Raw genomic sequence first — 26,667 nt, 5'->3', positions numbered from 1 at the left:
TAATAAACTTACAAGAAAGTTTCAAGAAAGAAATTTCAAAATGACATAGGTTTTTACCACATATATGTATTATATATATGGTTAATAGATTATTAGTATTTTCTATATGTGTATATATATGTATATGATGTGTATATATGTGTATGTGTGTACATATATATTATATATATGGAATGGAATATTTAATTATTAATATTAATGGAATACTTGAACTCAGCCATAACTAGTCATTATAAAATTAAGAATTGAAACAAAACAGGAAAATCAATTCCAAAATCCCTGAACTCACTATTTACATATTTGTGGTGAACATAATTTGAACCAAATTATTTGTGTATCTATTTCTATTTACTCTTTACACCTTTTGCTTCACTGGCAAAGTGAAGGGCTAGATAAACGCTGACACAGACTGCTGTGATCAACAGGTAGGAGCCTAATAACTGAGGATCCCATTTGCATAAAGGATGTTTTTCACTAATGATCTAATGATGAGATCTATTACCTAAATGGACCTATCAAAAATGCAACCAAGTATGCATTTTAAATGTTTAAACAACAGTAAAGAAAGGTGAAAATTGAAATTTTTGAAAATAAAATTTTTGTAAAAATTTAAAAGCATGTAAACATACTATTTTTTTTCCCAACATTTCTTGTTACTTTGACTTATATCAAGAGCTAAAGTTTTGGCTACCAGAGAAAAGTATAAGCAATTGCCTACTTGCCAATTTATTAGTGATGTATTTCAGAATAAAAATAGAACTTTGATAAGAATTTTATAGTATCTGCTTCTAAAAATACTCTGGCATAATATTATGCCTCACAAGATATATAAACAGAGTGAACATTATAAACTGTCACACCCCAAAAGGGTGAAGATGCTGTAAGAATAAAGTTGTGTTCCTTGCCACATGACCTACATTTTTAAAAATCATTTTTGATGATTACAAAATTGATAACCTGGAAGAGGGCTTCAAGGGACCATTAGCCTGTTCTATAATGTTTTGTTTTTATGAAGAGTGTTATACATACATTGCTTGTATAATTAAAAATCAATAAAAATTAACAATCAAAATGTTTCTATCAAGGGAAGTTAAATTAATTATGGCCACTCTAACTGTACAGTAGGTACTGTACAGAATACTGAACTTGCATTAAAGCATTTATATATTTATGTTTTGATATGAGAATATGTTCTTAAAATATTACTAAGAGAAAGAAGCATGTTACAGAACAAGATGTATGATGTTATATTATTCTTACGAATATCTGAAATTACATGTATTCTTAAAACTCTGAAAGTATACATTAAAAGATAAAAGGAAGGATGGAAGGAAGAGGAAAAACAGGAGGGGGTTGAAAGGATGGTTACCACCTGGTTGTCCCAAGAGGAAGAGATTATTAGTCTTTTCTATTTTCTCCATTTTGCTTGTCTGTGTTTTCTAATATTTTTCCAATAAATCGGTGCTACTTTTTGAATTGGAAAATATAGTAATAAAATATATTTTTAAATTAGTAATTCTCTTTTGAAAAACTTTAGAGGTCAGGTGAGATGGCTTATGCCTATAATCCCAACACTTTGGGAGGCTGAGGTGGGTAGATCGTTTGAGCTCAGGAGTTCGAGACAAGCCTGGGCAACATAGCAAAACCCCATCTCTACAAAACCGGGCATGGTGGTGTGCACCTGTAATCCCAGCTACTTGGGAGGCTGAGGTGGAAGGATCACCTGAACCCGGGAGGTCAAGACTACAGTGAGCCAATTATGCCATTGCACTCTAGCCTGGGTGGCATAGTGAGACCTTGTCTCAAAAAAAAACAAAAAGAGAAACAAAAACAAAAAACAGAGAAGAAAAGAAAAACCCTTAAGAAAAACCTTGAAAAATAACATAGAAAAACCGCCACAAAAATCCCATGGATCTCATGATTAAAAGATAACCACAGTTTATACATAAAAGTATTTCTTTCTTATTTTTTCTTACTTGTATATGCAAATAGAAAATTTACATAATTTAGATTATATCGTATGTCTTGTATTATATTCTGACCACTTTCCCTTAGCATTCTACCCACTTATGTGGCCTCAGCTTATGCATTCATGCTTTGGAGTTTGGGAGCTGGCACAGAAGCTACAGACAGTTCAGGGTAACAAAAATCATGACTAACAGTACTGGGTAAGTCTACTGTGTGCTAGGAACTACCTGTCTCATCTCTTTTGCTTCACACAACTATTCTATGAAGCAGATGATATTCTGATTCATAATTTAGAGATGAGGAAACTGGAACTCGGAGAGGACAACTAACCTTCTCAAGGTCACACAGCTGGTCATTAGTGAGTCTGTGATTTGACAGCTATGTCTCCATGATCTCAAGTTCCACTAAACCATGTGTGAGGAATAGGTGTACTTTCTGGCTCTAGATTTTGTTTCGTTTTGTTTTGTATGTCTCTAAAATGAGTGATTCAAGCACTAAGAGGAAAGGTGTTTTTGCATCAATCTCCTCAACTGTAATAGCAACTAGAGAGAGTGTCACAATGAAAGAGGGATTATGTAGCTTGGATGAGAAGCTCTTCAAAGCAAAAAGACACATGATCTCTGAATTATTCTAAAAGCTATCACATAGTGAAAAGTTGAACAGGGAGTGGAGTTGTAGCAATATGTTGAAAAGGTCTACTTGAGAATGGTCACACTGGCTTTTTTGCAATTACCCTAAACTGGAAACAACACAAATGTCCCTCATTTGTGGTGATAGATACACTATTGTACATCCATAAAATGAAATGCTTCTCAGAAATAATTTGTTAAAAAGAGCAAACTACTGATATATCTAAAGACACAGCTGAATCTCAAATACACCTTTCTAAATAAAAGAAGCCAGACTCAAAAAAGCTACATATGGTATGATGTCATTTACCTGGCATTCTGAAGAAAGCAAAACTATAGGGAGAGAAATCTCATCAGGAGGTTGGCAGGGGGAGCTGGAGATTAGGGTTTGACAACAAAGAGAAATGGGAGAAACTGGAGGGAGTGATGGAATTGTTCTGCATTATTTTTATTATTTTTAGAGACAGACTCTCTGTATGTGGTTCACACTCCTGGGCTCAAGCAATCCTTCTGCTTCAGTGTCTGGAGTAGCTGGGACTACAGGTGCACGCTACTGTGCCTGGCTTGTTGTTCTGTATTTTGATTGCAGACGTGGTTATATGACTATATGCCTTTGTCAAAACTCACAGAATATAGGTTTTGGGGTTTGTTTGTTTGTTTGTTTGTTTGTTTGTTTGTTTTTTTGAGACAGGGTCTCACTCTGTTGCCCAACCTGCAGGGCATTGGCATGATCACAGCTCTCTGCAGCCTCCACCTCCTGGGCTCAAGTGATCCTCCCACCTCAGCCTCCGAAGTAGCTGGAACCACAGGTGCAGATACCATGTCCTGCTAATGTTTGTACTTTTTGTAGAGATGAGGTTTCACTATGTTGCCCAGGCTGGTCTTGAACTACTGAGCTCAAGCGATCCACCCTCTTCTGCCTCCCAAAGTGCTGGGATTATAGGCGTGAGCATGCCTGGCCACAGAATATAGATTTTAAAGGGTTAATTTTACTCTATTAAATTATACCTTAATACAAATAATGGGTAAAATAGTCTGCTTGCTTATTTAAGAAATCACATAGTTTAAATAGTACATGAAAAAATATTAGCCCAGAGAGCTGGTGATATGAAGCATAAAAAATTTAAAAGATAAAGTATTCTAAGTATATAAATAGTAAAAACATTTTTTCAAACGGCTAAATAAGAACTAAATTATGTATAAAAGCAGATCTGAACTTTAAAATCAAAATGGATCACGGAAATTGTGAGATACCTGAAGTAATCCAATAATTTCACTTTCAATTTTTTTATTTATAAATTATTATGAACCATGTTAACTATAAATAACTATATAAATAAATATATTTAAATCCTCCCAATTTTTATTTTGACTTACCTCCTGGGATTCTTTGAAAAACTTTGCTCAAAGTATCTCCAGCTATTATATTGTAACTTATCATCGCTAAAAACATAATTAAAATAAGAGTCATCAATAAGCCATCACATATTTCATCCTAAATAATTTGAAAGCAATCACTTATTACTTCCCAAACATTGGCATTACCCTACTCCTTTCAAATGTATATTATGATTACCCATTTGGACAACTTTAAAGATAACCGGACAACAGATCTATGGCAGAGTATCAATTTGTATTTAAAAAGGATTTTCTCTTTACAGGTTGATTCATCTCAGAATACCTTTAAGTAGCAAGTTCTGCTAGTTATTAAAAATGCAATTTATTTTGTTGTTAAAGTTCAGTTTCCAAACCTCTTTTCAGGAACACATGTACTGCGTAAAGTGGGGAATAATAATAGAAAACTTTGAAGGCACTAAAATATCCCCTCCATTGAAAAAGTAAGACTTTTTTGGGAAATATATTCTTAGCTTTCTGTGGAGACATATGGAACTAGTGGTTTGAACAATACCTTCCATAGTACTGATTTTTAAAAATGAAGTCAATTTGGCCATTGGCGAATATTAACATTTCATTTTTCAAGAAGTGTTAGGTGACATTCTCACCATTATGGTATAAACTTTAAATAGCACATTGGCCTAGTACATGGCTTCCACAAATCCTTAGCATTTTTTTTTTTTAAGTATTAAGCCTTACAAGAAATGGGTTATTTCTCTTATTCACTCTTTATTCTAGATCATTCAATTTTTTACCAAGTACAGAAAGCCCAAACATTAACTCAGTGAAAATAACCCTCATTTTATTTAAAAGAAATAGAAAATAAATCAAAAGGACCAGAAAGTAAGGAAGAAAATGGTTAAAGAAGTAAATATTTAATTTGGAAAAGATTTCAACTGCTATAATGATATTCTTTAAAGACTATTAAAAGTATTTTATTCAGAAATGACCATATGCTTATGCACATAATTGCAATATTTATCTTCACAGTCAACTTACCTATAAAAGGATACAAAAACTGAAGAACAGAGAGGAGAATATACCCTGGAAAGCCGAAGGTTTTATTGACCAAAGACTGGTAGGTGTCTGTTCCGGAGAGGGCCCCTCCTTTTATCAATAAAATGAGGGAAAAGTCTATGGCAATAATATCAATTAAATAAATGTCAGATTACACGTAATACAAATATTTTTCATGCTTTAACTTAATTACCATTGAGAAAAAGGGAAATTTTAAAGAAGCATTTAATTTAATGTTACAGTACTAGCAGAGCCAGGCTTTCTTTTCATAAAACATTACCTTTTATGAAACAGTAATGTTTCCAGTTACATATTTTTCAATCAAGATGCAAATATATACTTAACATACCCACGCAAAGAATAGGGCAGAAAAGAAAACAGACTCAAGTCAAACTGCCAGTGTTCCATTTTACTTTCCTGATGTAACCAATGCAGCAAATATCATCAGGTTGAGGCTCAATTGTAGGTATGTAGGTAATCAAATATTTCATAGGTATTCAATGTGTGAAGACTGAGAATTAAAGGTGTGGTAGCATTTAGAAAATAATACATTTAGGAGAGTCAGAGCATTTGTTTTATAATATAATAAAATTAGTAACTTTATTTTATAGTTATTATGGTTAAGAAAGAGACACTCTATGAAATTTTGCTGTTGAAATTTACATTTGTGGCTGGCACAGTGGCTCACACCTGTAATCCCAGCACTTTGGGAGGCCAAGGTGGGTGGATCTCGAAGTCAGGAGATCGAGGCCATCCTAGCCAACCTGGTGAAACCCCGTCTCTACTAAAAATACAAAAATTAGGCAGGTGTGGTGATGCACACTTGTAGTCCCAGCTACTTGGGAGGCTGAGGCAGGAGAATCGCTCGAATCCAGGAGGCAAAAGCTGCAGTGAGCTGAGATCCTGCCACTTCACTCCAGCCTGGCAACAGAGTGAGACTCTGTCTAAAAAAAAAAAAAAAAAAAAAATTACATTTTAAGAAACTTCAATTGAAGTTAAAGATAGATATATACAGAAATTATATAATGAAAAGACAGCCTCCCTCATTGTTTTCATTTAACTCAATGTTTTTTACAGAAAGACACTGCAGTTGTATTTGGTACACAGCTACACACAATGTGAGATACTTGTTCTCTTTTCTCTCTTTCTCATTTTTATCCATTAAGTAATATGGAAATGCATAAAAATGCAAGTCATTGTAATATGATTTCCCCTTGATTCCCTCCCAGGTCAGTGAAACTTCTTTCAACAAGAGCATCAGTGATCTCCAAGTTGATAAATCCAATTGATACCTCCTAGACCTCACTCTTATTCGCTCTTTCGGAACACTGTTTTTTGTTGTTGTTGGTCATTCCTTATTTTCTCAACCATCCTCCTTTGGCCTCTGTGACATCTCTTTCTTGTGGTTTTCTTCCTACTTTTTTGGTCATTTATACTCAATTTTTCACCAGTTTCTTTCACTCTGCTCAAGCCCTGGATTCTTGGACTTTTTTTTTCTCACTTTTTTATTTTTTTGAGATGGAGTCTTGCTCTGTCACTCAGACTGGAGTGCAGTGGCGCCATCCTGGCTCACTGCAACCTCCGCCTCCCGGGTTCAAACAATTCTCCTGCCTCAGCCTCCTGACCAGCTGGGATTGCAGGTGCCGACCACCATGCCTGGCTAATTTTTGTATTTTTAGCAGAGACGGAGTTTTGCCACGTTGGCCAGGCTGGTCTCAAACTCCTGACCTCAGGTAATCCACCCGCCTAGGCCTCCCAAAGTGCTAGGATTACAGGTGTAAGTCACTGCGCCCAGCCTTTTTTCTCACCCTTCAAGATGTACTAGTGTGATCTCACTTATGCTGTGGTTGCAATTTTCATTCAGATGTTAATAACCTCTAAATTTGTGTTTCCAGGTCAGACCCCCTTCAAAACTTCAGACTTCTACAGCTAGCTGCCTAATAAATATTTTGCCTTGAAGATCTCATAGACATCTTACTTTTAAAATATATAAATTCTAATTTGGTTATTGGTTCTGGAATTTGATTCTCTATCCATATTTCTCCAATCTGTAATTAGTATCAACAGAAACTTGAGAATTTCCCCAGACTTATCTTATTAATCATTAACTTATTTCATTACGTTCTATATTCCTGTGGTTACTAAGTCTATTAACGATTGCATCAGAAATATTCAAATGTAGCCCCTAATCTGTAATCTTGACTTGCCTTATGGTAGCGCTTTGGACTTCATAATTTCTTGTCTGGAGTACTGAAATAAACCACTAATAGTTCTTTTACCCACCAATCTGGCCCCCAACCAAGATACCTTTGATTTCTCCTCCCTACCAAGACATTCGGAGCATTCTCCCTCCACCAGGTGGATCTGGCCATAGATTACTATAAAACTAATTGTGTCTTCTGCTTAAAATATTTCAGGGAGACCCATTAATGCCTTTGGATAAAAATTATTTATAGCTGTGTGACCTCGGATGAAAGATTTGAGTTCATCTGTAAAGTAAGGCAATATGGCACCCTTGAAGAGTGGTGTGAGGATTATGGTGTTTAAATATCCACCACAATGCCTACTGTCTTCTAGAAGCTGAGTGGGAACTTACGCTATTTCTACTTATTTTTGACAAGCTGCATGTGACGGTGGGAAAAGTTATTGTATTTGGAGTCAGATAATAATGATAACAACCATAAACTACTAGCAAATGCTTACACAATGCTTTTCTGTTTGGTAGGTCTTTTTCCAAATACTTTACAAATACTAATTAATCTTCACAACAACCAGAGGTAGGTGCTACTATCATGACCATTTAACAGATGAGAAAAGTGGGGCATGAAGGTTAAGTAAATTGATCTCTACAGAAGTAGTAAAAGAAGAATCGGGACTTAGGCCCTAGTAGTCTGGCCTCAGAATCCATGCACTTAATTAAAATCTCAACTCTGTTACCAGTAACTTCAGACCTTGGCTAAGTCATTTTAACCTACCGAAGTCTCAATTTTCTCCTCCAACAAAGTAAAACATGAATACCTATCTTAGAAAGATTTCACATTATATAAAACATGAACACTTACCTCAGAAAGATTTCACATTATGGCTGCATTGTGCTCAGCATCTAGCTCAGGAAGTGGTAATGCTTATCATTACATGAAAGGCTTTCCATCTGCCTTTGCAAACCTCTCCAACTTCCCCTCTCTCCATTTGCAAACACCAACCCTGCACTTTGGCCAGACTAAATCATTTGTTCAGTTGCATTTTGCATTCCCACTTTTCCATCTGCTTCCATTTTCTCTGCTAACTCACTTTTTTTTTTTTTTTTTTTTTTTTTTGATAAATACGCAGAGGAAGTGTCTCCTCCTCCCTAGAACATTCCTGCTCTTTTGAGGCTAGGTTAAATGCCAGTCTCTGTCACGTACATATTTTTATTATAGTATTTTTTATGAAGTACTATAATTATGTTTTGTTTTGTTTTTTTTCTGCTTGACTATATTGTGAGCTTCAAAAAGGCAGGGATAATGTTTCTCATTGCTATATCTGGCACACCAGTGATCAGTATATATTTGTTGAATGAATCAATGATCAATATAGTAGGATTGCTATATGTCTACCCATTGGATTCCAATTTAATGTGATAAATGACCTAATAAATACATTTTTATTTATTTAATTTTATTTATTTATTTATTTATTTATTTATTTATTTATTGTTGAGACTGAGTCTCACTCTGTTGCCCAGGCTGGAGTGCAGTGGCGCAATCTCAGCTCACTGCAACCTCTGCCTCCCGGGTTCAAGCGATTGTCCTGCCTCAGCCGCCTCAGCTTCCTGAGTAGCTGAGACTACAGATGTGAGCCACTACGCCCAGTTAATTTTTGTATTTTTAGTAGAGATGGGGTTTCACCATATTGGCCAGGGTGGTCTCGAATTTCTGACCTCAAGTGATCCACGTGCCTCGGCCTCTCAAAGTGCTGGGATTACAGGGGTGAGCCACCGTGCCCAGCCCTAAGAAGTATTAATAGATTTTAAAATATCCTGCAAACACAAAGGACATATCAATAAATTCTACTTCCTTTGCTTAAAATTAGAAACTGCTTCACAAAAAAGTTGAATAATGCCTTGAAGGAAGAACAAGGTTTCACCAGGTAGAGAAGAAAAGGAATGTCAGGCAGGAGGACTATCAATGGGAAGATGGTGTGAAAGCTTATTCTCTCCCGGGGTAACAGAATTCTCTGGAATGGCTGAGAATGTCTGCACGTGACTGTTGGTCACAGAGTGAGAGGGCAGTTAATATAATTGGAATGAGACTAAAAATGCAGACTATGGCCAAACTATGAAGGAATTTACATGCAATATTTTGTTGTTGTTGTCCTTACAGAGTCTCAGAATGTTTTGATTAGGGGAGTTTACAGAGTTCAGCCTGAGGTTTTATAAAAATAATCTGCAGCAGTATGGAGGACTGATCAGAAAGTAGACAGATGCTGGAGGCAGGAAAACTGAGCAGCAGCTCACTGACCAAGAAGGAGAATCAATGAGCTAGATGCTGAGAATAATGCAGCCATAATGTGAAATCTTTTTGAGGTAGATGTTCATGTTTTACTTTTTTGGAGGAGAAAATTGAGACTTCAGTTGGTTACAATGGCTTAGCCAAGGTCTGAAGTTACTGGCAACAGAGTTGGCATTGATTCTCCTCCTTGATTCTCATTGATTCTTATGTAATCTATATACAATTTATATACTTATGTCACAGAGAGGAGGCAGCCAATTTCAAAGATGGTATGAAGGCTTGCTGAAGAAGGGTATGGTTGGGATGAGAACGCTGAGCATTTAATAAAAGTTCAAAATGATCACTTAAAGGTAAGAATATGTTAAGAATTTAGTCAATAATAAATGTAAATGCTTTCATCTGCTTATAAAATACAGGCTACAAATACATTCCCTTAACAGTTTTAGGTATCTTAAGTATTAATTACTATAATATTTTGATCTCCCTTTAAATATATTATATGCAACTTTTTAAAAACTTCATGAATTAATCTATGTTACTTAACAGAGGAATTTTCTTTTAAATCATTTTGTATGCTCAGACAATAAAAATTATTTTACATTAATCAACAAATTTGAAAATCTTAAAGCAAACTAGAATTATTTGTTGTAAATTTTCATAATTCTTTTTGTTCCCCAGCATTTCACAAACATGAAAACAGAACTTAGAAAAACTTGTTTTACTGAACATACCTCATTAGTGGCCTTAAAAGGCAAAATAATAATTCTAGAGGCAAACCACTGATTAATTATAGCTCCAATCTAAAGAAAAATTCAACATTATACCCTACATGTAGATTTTGCTCTTAAAAGCCTAATTAAGAAAAAAAAATGAATCAGCCTATATATTTTTTTCAATTTTGTGTGGTCATCCTTTATCAGTTATTTAAGAATTTGGATCATGCAAGTAAATTTATGAGTTGGTAATTTTCATTAATAAGTAAATTTGCAACATGTGAATTTGCAAAGGACTTCTCACAGTTATTGTTATAGGTTTATATATGGCATTAGTTGAAAAAGTTATTCACATTATGATTTATTCATGTATAATATGATTGGCTTTAGCATACTGTTCATTCTCTTCAAGTCCTGAACTCGTGGATGACGCATATTTTTAAATTTTTTCTGCCTACCTGTTTACAATGTGTGTAAATGTTTACAATGCATTTAAATAAACGATGGTGATTATGGTGGAAATTGATTATTTGTCAGTGCTGATGGGAAACAGGAAATTTAAGAATGACAGGGACAAATCCTTGAATCAGATTTTTTTTTTTTTAGTGTAATAAATGCCCCAATAAGTAGACTGCAATTTTTAAACACCAGCAACTCTTAATAAGCACAGAATTATAGGTGCTTACGTTATAAATAAAGAGCTGTAATAACTAGAAGCAGTTTAGGTCTTGAGGGTGGGGGGTAGGAAGAAGGCAGGGAGTTCAATGCCTGTCTAGCTTTGAATCTGAAAACGATTTCATGCTTTACTGTCTCTTCGTCAGCCTGAGAAAAAATAGCTGAGCGTTGGGCAGGTCTTGGAAGCCTGAGGTTTTACGAGGGATGGCATCTTGGCAGGATCTCTAGAAGCAGAGCTGAGACAGACATTGCCGGGCAAGGGGTCTGTGGATGAAGTACTCCAGAAGAAGGGGAATGAGAGGACAGGGCAGGGGAAAGAGCTCAGCAAGTACTGCGGTGGTGGAGCACTGGAGCTCCAACCGTACCGCACATTGGTCCCTCATGGAGGCAAGGAGACCCCCTTGAGGCTCAGGGCAACACTCACTAGCTGGTAAAAGGGCATCTAATCCACCACAGCAGCAACTCCTGTGAGTGGTGCTTGTTTTCGATCATTGCCACCTCTTTCACAGTGATCCCAAGACAGAGGAAAGACGCTGTGTTTGTCATAAGGTGAGATGGTGGGATGACAGGGCGGGGACGAGGACAGCAAAAAGAGGAGATGATTATGAGTTGTAAACCCTGCATTTAAATGGGAGAGTGACAAAAGGTGGGTGTGAATGAACTATTTACATGAAGAAGCGGAAGCAGAACAGAAGATGTGATATAGAAGCAACTTATTGCTGCATTTAAAGATAGTAGCGGGCAGCGAGTGTGGGCAGGCATAAGCCAGGTGGAGAGGCTTGATGAGCCCTGCTGGTTGATCACCAGAACTTCAGTTCTACCTCTACAAGCAACAGCTGAATAAGGTTGTTCATTCACATGCACCTGCCCACGAAGTCCTGCTGTCTGCACTTTCAGAGCACAGTCCTCTCTTAGCCTTAATGAAGCTTTAAAATGACTTCCCCATCTACTACTTTCTGCATAAAGTGAAAAAGGCACATGAAAAGGATTTAGGCTGGGTAATATATAATGCTCTTCTACTTTTTCTAATCTGTTTAAAGGATTAGTAGGAAAAGTAAATCTCCTCAGGCATAAATGCTTAAATTCTTTAGGATTCTTTGATGCACTTTCTAATTAACTAGGAAATTCAGCTGCAGCATGTGTGTGTGTGTGTGTGTGTGTGTGTGTAGTTATTGCACAATTGAAGTTGCAGATATAAGAAATTATATAGTATTTTACCTGTAACATATGAAACCCAGAATAAAAGCAATATTCCCAAAGGAAACCCAGCTTGCTTCATTGAATAAGGCAATCCTGAAAAAACATAAAATGCCCCACCCCTCACATTAACAAGAAAGCTAGAAATACAGAAACTCCCCCCTTCAATTTCTGCATATAATAGGTAAAGTCAATTTATAAACTTATATGACATACTTGTAAGTTGCACATAGGACAGTATTAACATTAAATGTTAGGCATTAATACTTATTTCAGAATAAAATGTTATTAGCTTAGGGACAAGTCAAGAGAGCAAGTTTATGAGGTGATGGGATAAGAATTAGAAAGCAGCAAATGAAAAACAAATGCCAGTTCACACAAATAACGTTTACTTCAGGGTAAGAGTGACACAGCCCTGGAATATGTGGAAAATCATTACCTCAAATCCTTTCCTACCTGCTAGCCAAGAAAGCAGAGTGGATAATAAAGAGCACAGAAGGGTTATGGAATATTAAGACAGACAGACTCTGGAGTCAAAATGGGGCTACTATGTAGGAAAAAAATGAGAGAAAAATGAGAAGGCGAAAGTCTTTTTTATAATGCTGACAAGGGTACGTATAATTATTTCTTGTAACTTTGGGGAAAATGGGCAACTTTAGATTATGGACAATAAAATATCTAAAACAAACACAGTTAAAATATTTGCAGCCAAGATTTTTATTCTCTGAAAAGTTTTCCCTTAAAGAAAAGAAAACAAGCCGCTGAGCAGGATTCAGTGGTACTGTTTAGCATTGCTGACATGGCTTAGCTTAGCATGTTCACATCAGGAATTAGCTCTAGAATTCTTCTAAGTACAGCTGCCCATACCTTCATTGCACATGGAGGTAGAATTGTAAACAAGCCTTTGTCCCTGTTTCCTTCTACTTTATCTCAGGTAATGCCATTTTATGTATCATTTGGAGGAAAAAAAAAGACTATCCATAGAAAAATGTAAAATCAGGAACCATATTAACTTGTGAAAAGTAAAAGTAACTCAAGAGTAAGAAAAGTAGCTCAATCCAGATAAATGTTTAATTTTCAGAAGATGATGACAGAGACAAAAATGTCACAACTTTATAAAACCTTGTATTCTCAAAAAAGTATTGCATTTTGCAGGATTTTGTTTTCTTCTTGTCTTTTCTGAGATAGAATGTTTTCAGGTACCAAAAAGAATAAGAACCACTGAAAATAGAGCTGCTTTTATTACTATAATGCAATACACTTTTAACGTTTTTCAGACAATTTCCCTTGCTTCTAATACAATGGGAAAATCTGAGCTATTTATTTCTTTTAATTCTGATTTTATGGCTCCTTTGCTAGGAAAATTATATGCATTTTCAATGAACAAATTTGCATTGTTGACTAAATGATATTTAAAATTAATATATTGTAATAATTTTGTACTTTAAAATTTAACATTGTATAGATAGGTAAAGAATGTATGAATTTAATTTTTCATAAGATTGGTATGTTTTCATATTAAACTTTTCACCTCTAACATTTACAAATATCTGGAAGTTTTATACTTCTATAAGGTTAAAGAAAGATGATTCAAATAATGATGGACCCTTCAGTAAGTGGGAAAAAATACATTAGGTAACATTAACAATCAACCACACAGCCTACAGAAAAAAGATTCAGCACCGCCCATATGCAGTTTCACCTTAATCTACTACATGTGGAAGATGCTCTTAACTGTGGAAGCAGTGTGAATGACAGCCCCATCTTCAGCATAAAAGGCACGCACACATACAGTTACACTAGAAAAAAAGGAAGGCTTTTATGGAAGAAAATTTCCAATTTTCTTATTTAAGTCTTTTTTTCTTTAAAAATAATTAATAAACACTAGCAGCATAGCGAGTCTTAAATTTTGCCCTTTCACTTAAAATTGAAACCAAAACAACATACACTTACCTATTATACCAGATCCTATAATCGAGTTGACAACATTAAAAAGAGCAGCAGACTGACAGGTTTTCTCTTTATACTCATGTTCAGAAACAAGGGTTTCTCTGTCATCTAGATCTCTCTATTTTAATAGATAAAATAGCAATTATAAGCAAATACTAGCTCAGAAAATTAGAAAAGTAACAAATATGTAATGCAGGATACTAGCACGATATTTCTAGTAATAATAAGTAATGTCACTAATGAAAATAAAATAATGCCAGGATAACAGTAATAAAGAATAACAATAATGGCTAGTAATTCAACAGAGCTTGGTAAGCTAACTCCACCCTAAAATTTCCAGATTACAGCTGCCCCAGCTGCTAAGTACAGGATCTGTTAGGAATTCGGTGATGTGATTGTGTGAAATTAAATTGCCTGCTAAGGAAAAAAAAACAAAGTCAGATTAAGGCAAAACTTTTTCTCCCAGAGAACTTTTCGCGGTGCTAAACCAAGAGCCCGGGTGAAGGTAGGTGACCTGACCTGTTGCAAGGTGAATGAAATTTCCGGAAAACTGGCTTCAGAACGCCCAGTCGCTAGTTTTACCTGCGGTGGGATGACAGGGTCCTGCCTCTGGTAGCCCATGGCTGCGCGGTTGTCCTGAGGAGGTAGAAGATGCTGGCGCCGAGGTCCGGCTCGCATCCCGCCAGCCTCCTCCGCCACCTCGCACACAGCCGAGGTCCGCGCGCCGCCGCAGAGCTGCAGAGAGCCAGTTCCACCGGCGCCCTCTGCCCCGTCGGCAGGCCGCGAGGGCTGCAGCCCCAAGATCTCTAGGCTGTGACAGCTTGGGGCACTTTTCCACCGGAGTTCGCCCAAATATAGTTTTCCTCCGGATGCGGAGATGCTGCAGGATGTTTCTGATCCGGGCTGCCCTGTCTCCCCGCCTCCCGCCTCCACACCCCCGCCTTCCTCAGAGAACAGGGAGAGCTACTCTTCCCCGAAGCTGCAGAGGACAACTTGTTCCACCCACGCTGCCCTGCCTAGATTGCACAGAGTTATGACCGCCTCGTTGCAGCTCGTTCCTAAATTAGCTGCGCCTTTGCTGGGTCCGAAACCCAGGTAAGAGCGCAGAAGCACCCTTGGGCCCGTGGGACATCTTCCCTATTAGCATCTCCTCCTCGCTACACCTTTTCAACGGCAGAGACGACGGGTGAAAATTTGGGACTTTTATCGTAAATGGAAATGGAAAGACTCATAAGAAAATGAATAGCAAAACAAAAAACTTTCCTAGGGTTTTAGCAAACTTGACTACTGAGCATGCTTTGGTCAAACGCTTTCTGGTAACTTTTTAGAAAAAGGAGCCATAGAGAAAATGAAGGTGGATTGTTAATGGATTCAGGTAATGAACCTTGAAGAGGGAAAAAGGAGTACAAGGGTTTGGAAAAGGGATGGCACCTACAGTGTCTGAGCTAGAAGGAATCTTCAGTGACCACCTATACATTACAGATGAAGCAACAAGTCCAGAGAGTATTCAATATCAGAGACAGAATGCATAAGACAACAGTTTCAGGGGCAGTAAGAGGGGTGATATGCCATCATACTTACCAAATTCTGCCTTCCCTTGATATCCACAGGGGATTGGTTCTGGAACCCCTGCAGATACGAAAATCCAGGAATGCTCAGGTCCTTGATACTAAACGGCATAGTATTTACATGTAACCCAGGCACATTCTCCAGCATACTTTAAATCATCTCTAGATTATTTATGATACCTAGTACAATGTAAATGCCATTTAACTAGTTGTTATACTGTATTGTCTAGGAAATAAGAAAAAAAGTCCCTATGTGTTCAGTATAGACACACCCATCCTAGCCCTAACTACATTTTTGATCTGGGATTGGTTTAAGGCATGGATGCAGAACTGGGGATGTGGAGGCCAACTGTACCTAATTAAAGAGGTTCTGTTTCATACATATTTACTTATAATTATGAAAAAAAATTAAAACCGTGGGAAAACGAAAGACTTATAAACTTTATATACACTCTGCCATCAAATTAACAAATGTTAACATGGTGTCATATTTTCTTCAAATTGTAAAAGTAAACATAATGTCACAATAGGAACCCCCTTGACCTTCTCCATTCCTTTCCCTAGACCTTCAGCCCTGGAGTCATCGGTTCATCAAGTTAGTGTTATCTTTGCTATTCATGCTTTCTATTTTAATCTGTTCATTTATAGCCATAAACAATATATAATATTGGCTTTTGTGTTTTCAACATTTACGAAGATGGTACCATATTGTACATGTTATTTTTCCACTGGCATTTTTATTTTCAGCATGTATGATGTAGATATATGCAGATACGCTTTTTTTTTTCATTATATCTAACAGTTAAGTCAGCCTTCCCCCTACTGAAAGATAGTAAGGTTGTTTCTCATTTTACACTCTTACGGAGCATAAAAGTGACAGTTTCTCTAGATGTAGAAGTGTTATATAGTAGGTCATGCGCACTTTCATCTTCGTTAGTTTTTTTTTTTCTTTTTCAGACGGAGTTTCAGTTTTGTTGCCCAGGCTGGAGAGCAATGGTGTGACCTCTGGTCACTGCAACCTCCGCCTCCCGGGTTCAAGTGATTATCTTGCTTCAGCCTCAGGAGTAGCTGGGAATATAGGTGCCCACACCACGCTCAGCTAAGTTTTTGTATTTTTAGTAGAGATGGGGTTTCACCATGTTAGCCAGGCTGGTCTTGAACTCCTGATCTCAGGTGATCCACCCTCCTCAGCCTCCCAAAGTGTTGAGATTACAGGTGTGAGCCACTGTGCCTGGCCTTCATTAAATATTTTTAAATTGCTTTGCAAATTGATAACATGAATTTCACTTCTACCAACAGAGTTGAAATTCTTGTTTTTCTACATTGTCTGCAACACCAGGATTTACTTAATCTATTTTTTAAGTTTCATTGTTCTGCTGGATTTTTAAGTGGTGTATAATTATTGTATAAATTTGTATTATCCTAATTTACATTGAGATGGAAGATATTTTACATACTAGTTAAATATTTCCATTGTTCTTTTTGTGAATTTTTTTTTTCCCATTTGGTTTTGGTTGTAAATTTTTTCTATTGATTTGTAAGCATAATTTATATATTTGGGGTGGCAACCCTGTGTCATTTATATGCTTTATACGTATCTTTTCCCAGCTTCTCTCTTTTAAACTTTTTTCTAATTCTGTGAAGTTACAGTTTTAATATTAGTAATCTTAATCCTGATACAAGTGCATTGAGAAACAAAAATTATAACCCTATTTTACTCAAAAGAATAGAATCAGAAATTCCAAGCAAACTATTAGCAAGTTGAACCTATCTGTTCACAAAAAGTTAACAATATCATAAAAAAGTTGAATATAGCCCAACTATGAAAGGATGGCTTAATTAACAAAAAAGTTCATAAATATAATTTCCAACATTAACAGGTAAGAAAAAACCATGTTATTATTTCACTATATTCAGGAAAAACACTTGATAATGTTGAATTATTGATTTAAAAAAACTTTGTAAATCAAAAATATAATACAACTTCCTGATAGTGATAAACTATAGGAAAATATTTTCATTACAAGGAAATTTTGGAAGCATTCCTATTTAATCAGAAGTGAAAAAAATCAATGTTTGTGACTTTTATTTAACTTGATGTTGGAGTTCCTAGTCTAAAGTAGTAAGAAATAAAAGAGAAATCAGAGGTATGAGAATTGGAAAGCTAAAATTAAAACTGTCATCATTTTTACATGATAAAATTGTTTGTATAGAAAAATCCAAAATAATCTAAGAGAAAAAAATTAGAAATAGAGAATATAGAGAGCTTATTAGCATAAGATTAGACTAAAAATATATTAATTTCTCTACAGCAACAGCAAACAACTAGATATTGTAATTAAAAAGTTTATAATAGTGTCAGAGAATATCTAATACTAAGAAATAAATCCAACCAAAGAGAAAAATGTACACAGTCTCTTCAAAAAAAAAGATAACAATCAAGGTACATTACAGAAGGCCTAAATAAATTGAGAGATACACCTTATTCATGAATCAGAAAAAATAAATATTCTAAAGATATCGAATCTGACCAAGTTGATCTATTGATTAATACAATTATTTTCACCACTACATTGACCACAAATCTCTGTCAAAACCTTTCCTTTCTGTTTAGTTACAAAAGAAAAATCTTTGTTCTTTAAAAAGTAGAAATAAAATGAAAAGGATAAATTTTAAATGTTCAGTTATTTCCACTCCCAGTGATAACTTTATTTTAAAGATTTTTTTCAATATATCAGGTTGGTACAAAATAATTGCAGTTTTTGCCATTACAGTAATGACAAAACCTAATATTTTGCACCAGCCTAATATTATATGTGTCTCTGTATGTATGTGTTGTTCTTTTTTTCTTTTTGTAGATGATAGGCTCCGTGGTGGTCTTAAAATATATCCACAAATTCTCTGACATCCTCTCTTCAAGAAGTGGAGCTTAATTCCCTTTCCTTTGAGTGCAGGTATGACTTACTGACTTGCTTCTAATGAATAGCATATGACAGAAGTGATGTGTGTACATTCTGTTACTAAGTCATGAAAGTCATTGTGAATTCTGCCTTGTTCTCATTCAGACCACTCTGGGAGAAACCAACAGCTATGTCATGGGGAAATTCAAACCACCTATGGAGCGAGGCTCACATGGTGAGGAAGTAAAGCCTCTTGCCAATACCAAGCGACTGAGAGATACTAAAAGGGGATCCTCCAGCCCCAATCAAGTTTTCATATGACTGCAGCCCCTGCCAGCATCCTAACTGCAACCTCATAAAAGACCTTAGCAATAGCCAGGTGTGGTGGCTTATGCCTGTAATCCCAGCACTTCGAGAGGCTGAGGCGGGCGGGTCAGCTGAGGTCAGGAGTTCAAGATTAGCCTGGCCAACATGGTGATACCCATCTCTACTGAAAATACAAAAATTAGCTGGGTGTGGTGGCATATGCCTGTAGTCCCAGCTACTTGGGAGGCTGAGACAGGAGAATCACCTGAACCCAGAGGCAGAGGTTGCAGTGAGCCGAGATCGTGCCACTGTACTCCACCCTGGGTGACAGAGTGAGACTCTGTCTCAAAACAAAAAAGACCCTAGCAAGGACCCCTTAACCAAACTGCTTCCAAAGACAGGGCCAACAAAAATGTGAGATAATTTGCTTTTTTAGGCCACTAGGTTTTGGCATTGTTTGTTATACACCAATAGATGACTGATATAGGCTCATTCTATACATATTTTTGATGATCTTTTTAAAAGAAATTTTTCTTAATTTCATAAATATTTAATATAATTTCAAAATATTATATTCTCAATGAGAAAACTCAACAAAGAAAGAGACAGACACATAAAATCACTGGCAATCCTCCCATGCAGAGGTAAGCAGAGTTAACATTTTAGAACCCTACAGTTTAGTCAGATTATACAGTATTTAGTTTGTTGAAGTGCATATTCACATGCACAAAAATAGTTTTATTGAGTCTGTCTTAGCCCCAGACAGAGGCTGTGGGAACTGGACTTTCACAAATATAGAGAGTCCTAATTTGAGCTTTTTATCAAATTATACAATTATGTAGATCATATACTAAGCCTTTGTAGAATTATTATGTTTCATTATTATTTGGTTACAGTCCAGGCGAAGTGACTTCCAAGGGTACCTAGCTCTCTTAGAAATAATAAAAGAAGGCTCTAGCTTGGCAGACATTCGAGTTTAGAAAGCTCTTCCTGATGTCTAATCTGACTCCTTTCTGATATTATTAAAGTCCAAATTTGGATGAGACTAGAGACAATGACTTTCAATCCATATCTCTAGGAAAGAGTGACTTTTTCCTCAACCCTAGAAATGAGTCTGTAAGAGGAGTGCTTTTGTTCTTCTGTGAAAAACCAGATGCTTGACATTCTTACAGTATTGGGTTATTGGCTTCATTGCTGTAACAAACAGAGCACCAATATGTAGCGTTTCAAACAAGATAGACCTTACCTTCTGTCTTTTTAAATTTTCCACAGGTAGGAGTTCTCAATCTTTGTTGGAAAGTCTTCTCCAATATGTTCAGCTAAATAATCAAAATATATCTTTTTTAGGATTAATCACCTTAAACATCATTTTTGTAATTTATGTGTTCTATATATTACTCATGAAATAATACCTTATTTGTGTGGTACCATATTATTATTATTGCTTAATTAAGGTATTTTCATGTTTTCTAACTGTAATTATTAGAATTCTGCAAGTCTGCTACAGTGACATTTCTGGTTAGGAGTCAGTGTGGATGGGGCACTGAGCAATAAGGTAAGTATTACTGTGTGAGTAAGCCCTGGTTTGCCCAAGATAGTTTTCATTTAGGCTTCCTGTCCCAATGTAATCATAAGTAGCATTGTATTAATCCATTCTTGCATTGCTATAAAGAAATACCGGAGACTGGGTAATTTATAAAGAAAAGAGGTTAATTGGCTCATGGTTCTGCAGGAGGTACAGGAAGCATAACACTGGTATCTGCTTCTGGGGAGGACTCTGGAAGCTTAAGGTCATGGCAGAAGGCAAAGCAGGAGCAAGAGAGCTAGAGAATTGCTATACACTTTTAAACAACCAGACCTCAAGAGAACTCACTGTGGCTAGGACAGTACCATGGGGAATGGTGCTAAACCATTCATGAGATATCTGCCCCCATGATCCAATCACCTCCCACCAGGCACCACCTGCAACACGGGGATTACATTTCAATATGAAATTTGGGTGGGGACATACATCCAAACTATATCAAGCATCTTTGTCATTCTCAGAAGTGTCCCTGTTTGGATGATAGGTTACAATATCATGCTACCTATGGGGTAGGATGGGGGGACCTATGGGGTAGGATGTGGGAACTATGGGGTACTAATCTCACCTAATATGTACTTAACACTTCACATTTATCTCTTATGGTATTCAAGTTGAGAAAGGATGCAGATTTTAAAGACATGTGCTTTGAGTTATTTAGTTAGTATAGTGTATTGGGAGCTCAGGCTCTGGAATCAGAAAAAAAACTGGGTCTGAATCAAAGTTCAAGAGATCTTGGCAAGTTGCTGTATTCTTTGAGCCTTAATGTACTTATTTGTAAAAAGGGAAAACTAAGAGCACCTCTCTCAAAGCAGTAGTTGTAGGAATTAAATGAGATAACCTATTTTTTAAATTATTCATAATAATTGTACATATTTATGAGGGGCAGAGTGATATTTGATACATGTATACAATGTTTAATGATCACATCAGGATAATTAGGATATCCATCACCTCATTTATCATTTATTTGTGTTATGAGCATTCAAAATCCTCCCTTCTATCTTTTTGAACATAGATAATAAATTGTTACCTATAGCCACCCCACAGCATGATAGAACAGTAGAACTTATTTCTTCTACCTAGTAATTTTGGAGATGACCTAGACTTCTGTTAGTTTCCTAAAGCTGCTGTAATAAAGTATCATAAACTGGGTGACTCAAAACAACTGAAATTTATTGTCTCACAGTTCTGAAGGCTAGGAGTCCCAAATCAAGGCATCAGCAGAGCCATGCTCCCTCTGAAACCTACAGGGAGAATCCTTGCTAGCTTCTTGTGGTTGGCTTGCAGATGCAACACTACAATCCTCCATCTTCACATGGCATTTTCCCTGTGTCTCTGCACACTGTTCCCTCTGTGCATGTCTTGTCTGCATCTGAGTTCAAATTATCCTCTCCATTTTTTTAATTAGGATACCTATCATATTAGGGCCTACCCTAATGGCCTCACCTTAACTTGACTACACCTGCACCTACCTCTGTTTCCATAGAAGGTCACATTCTGAGGTAGTAGGGGTTAGGACTTCAACATACCTTTTCAGGGAGACACAATTTAATCCATAATACTATTTTTAAAGTATTTAGTTACTTGCTTGGCCCATAATAAGCTCTCATTGATGTTTTCTGCTGATATATCCAAACAGAAAAACACTTTGTTAGGCCAAAATCATATAAGATAGAGGGAATTTTGGTCACTGCAAGAGAAACTGCTATTTGGCTTTAAACATTTATTTTTCCTTCCTCCACCCTGAGAGAGACTCTGATTTTGGTCTTGACTGTGGCTACCTGGAAAGAGAACTGAAATGTACATCCTTACTTGTAACTGGTTGTGGTCATACAGCTAAGTTTGACCAAGAAGATGCAGGTGGACTGTAAGTCCTTAATGAGAAGGAAAATAATGCCTTACCTTTCTTTTGCTCCTTCTCATTGGCCAGAATGAATGAAGATGGCTGAAGCTGGAGTTTTTCTCTGAAGCAACCACCTGTTGGAAACTTCATGTCGAAGATGCCTGAGTAATACGACAGAGGGAGTCTGGGTCCCTGGTAGATATTCCAGATCTGGGTGTTCATGGTGATATGAGAAAGCAGTAAACTTCAGTTTTGCCTAAATAGCTGTTACTTGGGGCATTCTGTCATTTACGGACAAATCTGACCTGGATTAATACACCTCCGCTGGGTACCAAGACTGATCTAATAGTCAAAAAGGTTTCATTCCGTCTAGATGTTTCTCTAGAACAGGACCTAAAGAAGTTCTTTAGCTGAATTTCTTATGCAAGTAATAGGAGAGTTCCTTGTGCTTCATTAAATGTTGTATTGGTAAGTATATATGGTTTACAATTACATGCAAATATAATAAGCTATAAATCATTGGATTCTGGTTTTTTTAGTTTAGTCTCATTAATGAACTGCTAAGAAACCTTGGATAACATATCTAGAATAATACTCTCTCTCTCCAATGTGGTATGGATCCTTCTCTGTATCCTCTGTTGTTGGTCTCATCCATATATCCTTAAGTGTCTCATCCATATAACCTTAACCGTCAAAGGTTTACTTTGGGACCTACAGAGAATTCTTAGTCTTTGATCATTAACTTGAGGACTGACCCAGCAAAACTGAAGCTCTGACTGACTTGAGTGTACTCTCAGCATCTTTCACTTTACTGCCTGTATTCTCTGCATATGTGATAGAGAATATAATTTTAAAGTCTGTGTGGAAAAAAGTATTTCTACTGGAAATCCAAACTGAAATTTGATCCTTCTTTTTTTCAGCTCAGAATATTTTCTTTGTGAGATCATGTACCATTTCCTGACTTCAGAAGCTGGAGGAGGTGACTGTTACAGCTTAGTCATTTTGTCAGAGGCGTTTGAACCAGAGTAACTCCATCTTTAATAGGGGCTGAGCAAAATGAGGCTGAGACCTACTGGGCTGCATTCCCAGAGAGTAAAGGCATTCTAAGTCACAGGATGAAATAGGAGGTTGGCACAAGATACAGATCATAACGACCTCACTGATAAAACAGGTTGCATTAAAGAAGCCAGCCAAAACCCACTAAAACCAAGATGGCCATGAGAGTGACCTCTGGTTGTCCTCACTGCTACACTCCCACCAGCGCCCTGACAGTTTACAGATACCATGGCAACATTGGGAAGTTACCCTATATGGTCTAAAAAGGGGAGGCATGAATAATCCACACATTGTTTAGCATATCATCAAAAAATAACCATAAAAATGGGCAATTAGCAGCCCTCAGGGCTGCTCTAAGGAGTAGCCATTCTTTTACTCCTTTACTTTCTTAATCAACTTGCTTTCTCTTTACTCTATGGGCTCACCCTGAATTCTTTCTTGCACAAGATCCAATAACTCTTGGGGTCTGGATTGGTACTGCTTTTCTGTAACATCTTCATGCCAGCTATAATATGAATAACATGATACAAGACAGTAGGTAAGCAAACTGTGATTATCTTCAAATAGTATCAGCTTTTATCACTCACTAATAAATATGCCCAAAACACACCCAAAGTGACAAGGTAGAAGAACCAAAATTGGGGGCTGGGTATCGTTTAGTATCTTTTAATCAATGTGATCTATGAAGGTTACACTAGAATAAGTAAGAGCTCATTTACCGATTTTGATCTTTTTTCTTCTTTTGTTTTATTGAAGTTCCATTTGCATTATGTCATCCCTGTATCAGTTCAATTTGGCCTGGAGAAAGGATATTGTATACCCTTTGGATAGGTTGGCCGGGAAGACCAGATTCTGGCAAGATAGTACACTTGACAGTGACAACTAAAGAACATGCAACCTGGGGCACAGAGTGGGGTGGAACCTTGGCAGTAGAAGTATTAGGGATGACTGTGACTGTGTATCCTCTCCCAGCTACAGCAGTGCCTTATACATGATGTTTGCCGGAAATACTCTTCACCACAAAGAAGGGCAGTGGTGCTAAAATCAGGAAGTGGGAGCAAAGGGACCAAAAAGACTTTGTGGCCAGAGCCAATATTGCCCATAGTGTAGAAATATGAGGTTGGCAAACTTTCCCCAAATCTCTGAATCTGACTTAAGTCTCTTTCTTTCTGATCTTGGGTAATTTTGTTTACTTCTAAAATACAGCACTCAATCCTTTATTGCATGCTGTAGCTAAGTATGGTCATATCTGTGGGAATGGTAAGCTTATTGTGGGAAAGGATCACATTTATGTTGCTGTTGATGAAGATTTTTTTTCCCACTGAACCTAGCATAGTGATTCACACAGTCACTGCTGCTCATTAAAAATGTTCCAAATGGAAGAAACAATCCAAACAGGAATTAGCAACTAAAAAGCCTTGTTGTTAAGTGTCAGTAAATTTCATGTGGACAGCAATAAGGACCATCAGGAGAATATTTAAGTAATGAAATTATGATGTTCATTTGCCTCTAGGGCTTCCAAGAGACTGAGAAAAGCCTGGCTCATCTCCACTTACTAATGCAAGCAGAATATTTTGAAAAATACATTTTAGAAAAGAGTGACACAAAATTGTGATACATTTCTAACCATTTGACAAATTAACACTTTGTTTTTAAACCCAAACGTAGTGTAATATTACTGTTATTCATACAATAATGAAAGGATGTGTTAAAATATATTTATTTATAATGCTTAAAATGGGGTGGTGTTATAATGTGTCATAAGTTTAAGATTAAGAGTGACATGTTTTAATTTTAGTGTATCTATGCTGCCCTAGGTGTAACTGCCCAGTGGGTTCTTCCTGCCTGCTATACAAACAAAATCAATTCACAGAGACCATGGCATTTCAGCAAAGAAAGAGTTTAATTGACATGAGGCCAGCCATTGCTATGTGGAAGATGGAGTTGTTATTCAAATCAATCTCTTCAAGAATTTTATGGCTGGAGTTTTTCAAAGGTAGTTTTGGGGAAAGGGTGGGGGTCGCGAGGCAATGGGTGCTTGCTGCTGATTGGCTGAGGGTGCAATCATAGGGGTGTGGAAATGGTCTTCCTGTGCACTTGACTTGCTTCTGGGTGGGGCCACAGAAGCTAGTGTTTGGTGGGTTTAGGTGGGGCCTTTGGTTATGAAACATGAAAAAACCCTTAAAAGATATCTCAAAAGGCCAATCATAGGTTCTAAAATAGTGATGCTATCTGCAGGAGTAATTGGGGAAGTTGCATATTTTGTAATCTCCAGAATAATGGCTGGCAATCCTTTATGTGTGCACATTAGCAGAATTCAGGCTCCTCTGTTCTCTTAGTCTGGTGGTCTTTCCTTTGCTTTACAAAGGCAGTTGAGTTTATGGGAAGGACTACTATCACTTAAACTGTAAACTAAATGTTTCCCAAAGTTAGCTTCACCCAAGTCCAGGAATAATTAAGTACAGCTTGAAGGGTAAAGGCAAAACTGGGTGGCTAGATCGGATCTCCCCCACTGCCAGTATTTTCTTACTGATACAGTTTTTGCAAAAGTGGTTTCATAGGTATAACATCATAAATCTGAAGCTTTTCAAACATTGAAAGCTCAAACCAAATGGCCCTTCTCAACTGCCTGTGACAGACACTGTCTGTCTTAGAAGTGTTTAGTAGAAATGTATTAAAAAGATACTAAGGACACCCAAAAGACTAGCAACTGAGGTTGCACGTTATCCACTCACATTTCAAAAGGATTATCTACTCATCCTCTATAAGGAGGGGAAAGGATGTACTAGGTTCCACAAATCAGCCCCAGTGCTGACATTGCCCCAGTAACATATGTGAAAGCTCACACGCTCTGATTAGAAAAACAATGTAGGATCTATTGAATATGTCTACGTTTCCCACTTTTGATCATTACTAATTACCAATAAAGTTTGTGTGTGTGGTATTCTATAGGTTCTGAAAACAAGGTATGTATGCTCTATAGTTTGGAACCAACCTTCATCACAAGATGACTAACTTGATTAGGTAGTATAAGAGATGTCCCAATTGAGTGAAATAGATATATTTATTGGAGCAATTTAGAGGAAGTGATAATTATAGGAGGGTGAGGTGTGGGTGGTCAGTAGTACTTGATGGAAGGCTGGAAACATAAAATTTAGCCTAGCAAAAATGAAATTTAACTTACAAATATAGCATCCTGATCTTGAATCTGAACAACCAACTGTATAGGTGCAAGGTAAGAACGTGTGGGTTATCTCCAACTCATTTGTAATACTGTTTTTAATTAACAAGACGTTTAAATAATGCAACAATTTAATGGGGCTGAGAAAAAAGTCTAACACAGTCAGGTAAAGTACTTGTAATAATTACACAGAA

General features: G+C 36.8%; 1 protein-coding gene and 1 long non-coding RNA gene across 7 annotated transcripts in view; one reads left to right on the top strand and one right to left on the bottom strand.

Moving 5' to 3' along the window:
• The window catches only part of SLC38A11 (solute carrier family 38 member 11), a 58,336-nt gene extending 43,551 nt beyond the window's left edge, over positions 1–14,785 (bottom strand). For 3 of the 5 annotated variants that reach the window (XM_050752908.1, XM_050752910.1, XM_050752913.1), the window contains exons 1-5: positions 14,617–14,785; positions 14,038–14,152; positions 12,106–12,180; positions 4,992–5,126; positions 3,975–4,040 (exon numbers count right to left, since the gene is read on the bottom strand). In XM_050752908.1, the coding sequence (XP_050608865.1) occupies positions 3,975–4,040; positions 4,992–5,126; positions 12,106–12,180; positions 14,038–14,152; positions 14,617–14,712 (487 nt within the window). In that variant the 5' untranslated portion in view covers positions 14,713–14,785. Of the gene's footprint in view, positions 1–3,974; positions 4,041–4,991; positions 5,127–5,699; positions 10,181–12,105; positions 12,181–14,037; positions 14,153–14,616 lie in introns of those variants that run through there. The other 2 variants (XM_050752909.1, XM_050752914.1) reach the window with 2 other exon arrangements.
• A 257-nt stretch (positions 14,786–15,042) lies between these two features.
• LOC126933201 (uncharacterized) lies at positions 15,043–25,472 on the top strand. Of its 2 annotated transcripts, XR_007718453.1 has the most exons (6): positions 15,043–15,129; positions 18,461–18,556; positions 18,668–18,737; positions 20,295–20,363; positions 22,324–22,704; positions 25,110–25,472. It is a non-coding gene; the product is annotated as an uncharacterized LOC126933201 (long non-coding RNA). The 2 variants fall into 2 exon arrangements; XR_007718452.1 differs by having other exon boundaries at positions 18,461–18,737.
• The last annotated feature ends 1,195 nt before the right edge of the window (positions 25,473–26,667 follow it).

Source organism: Macaca thibetana, chromosome 12, assembly GCF_024542745.1.
Source record: "Macaca thibetana thibetana isolate TM-01 chromosome 12, ASM2454274v1, whole genome shotgun sequence".
Lineage (NCBI taxonomy): Eukaryota > Metazoa > Chordata > Mammalia > Primates > Cercopithecidae > Macaca > Macaca thibetana.
This window is presented reverse-complemented; position numbering and strand designations above follow the sequence as displayed.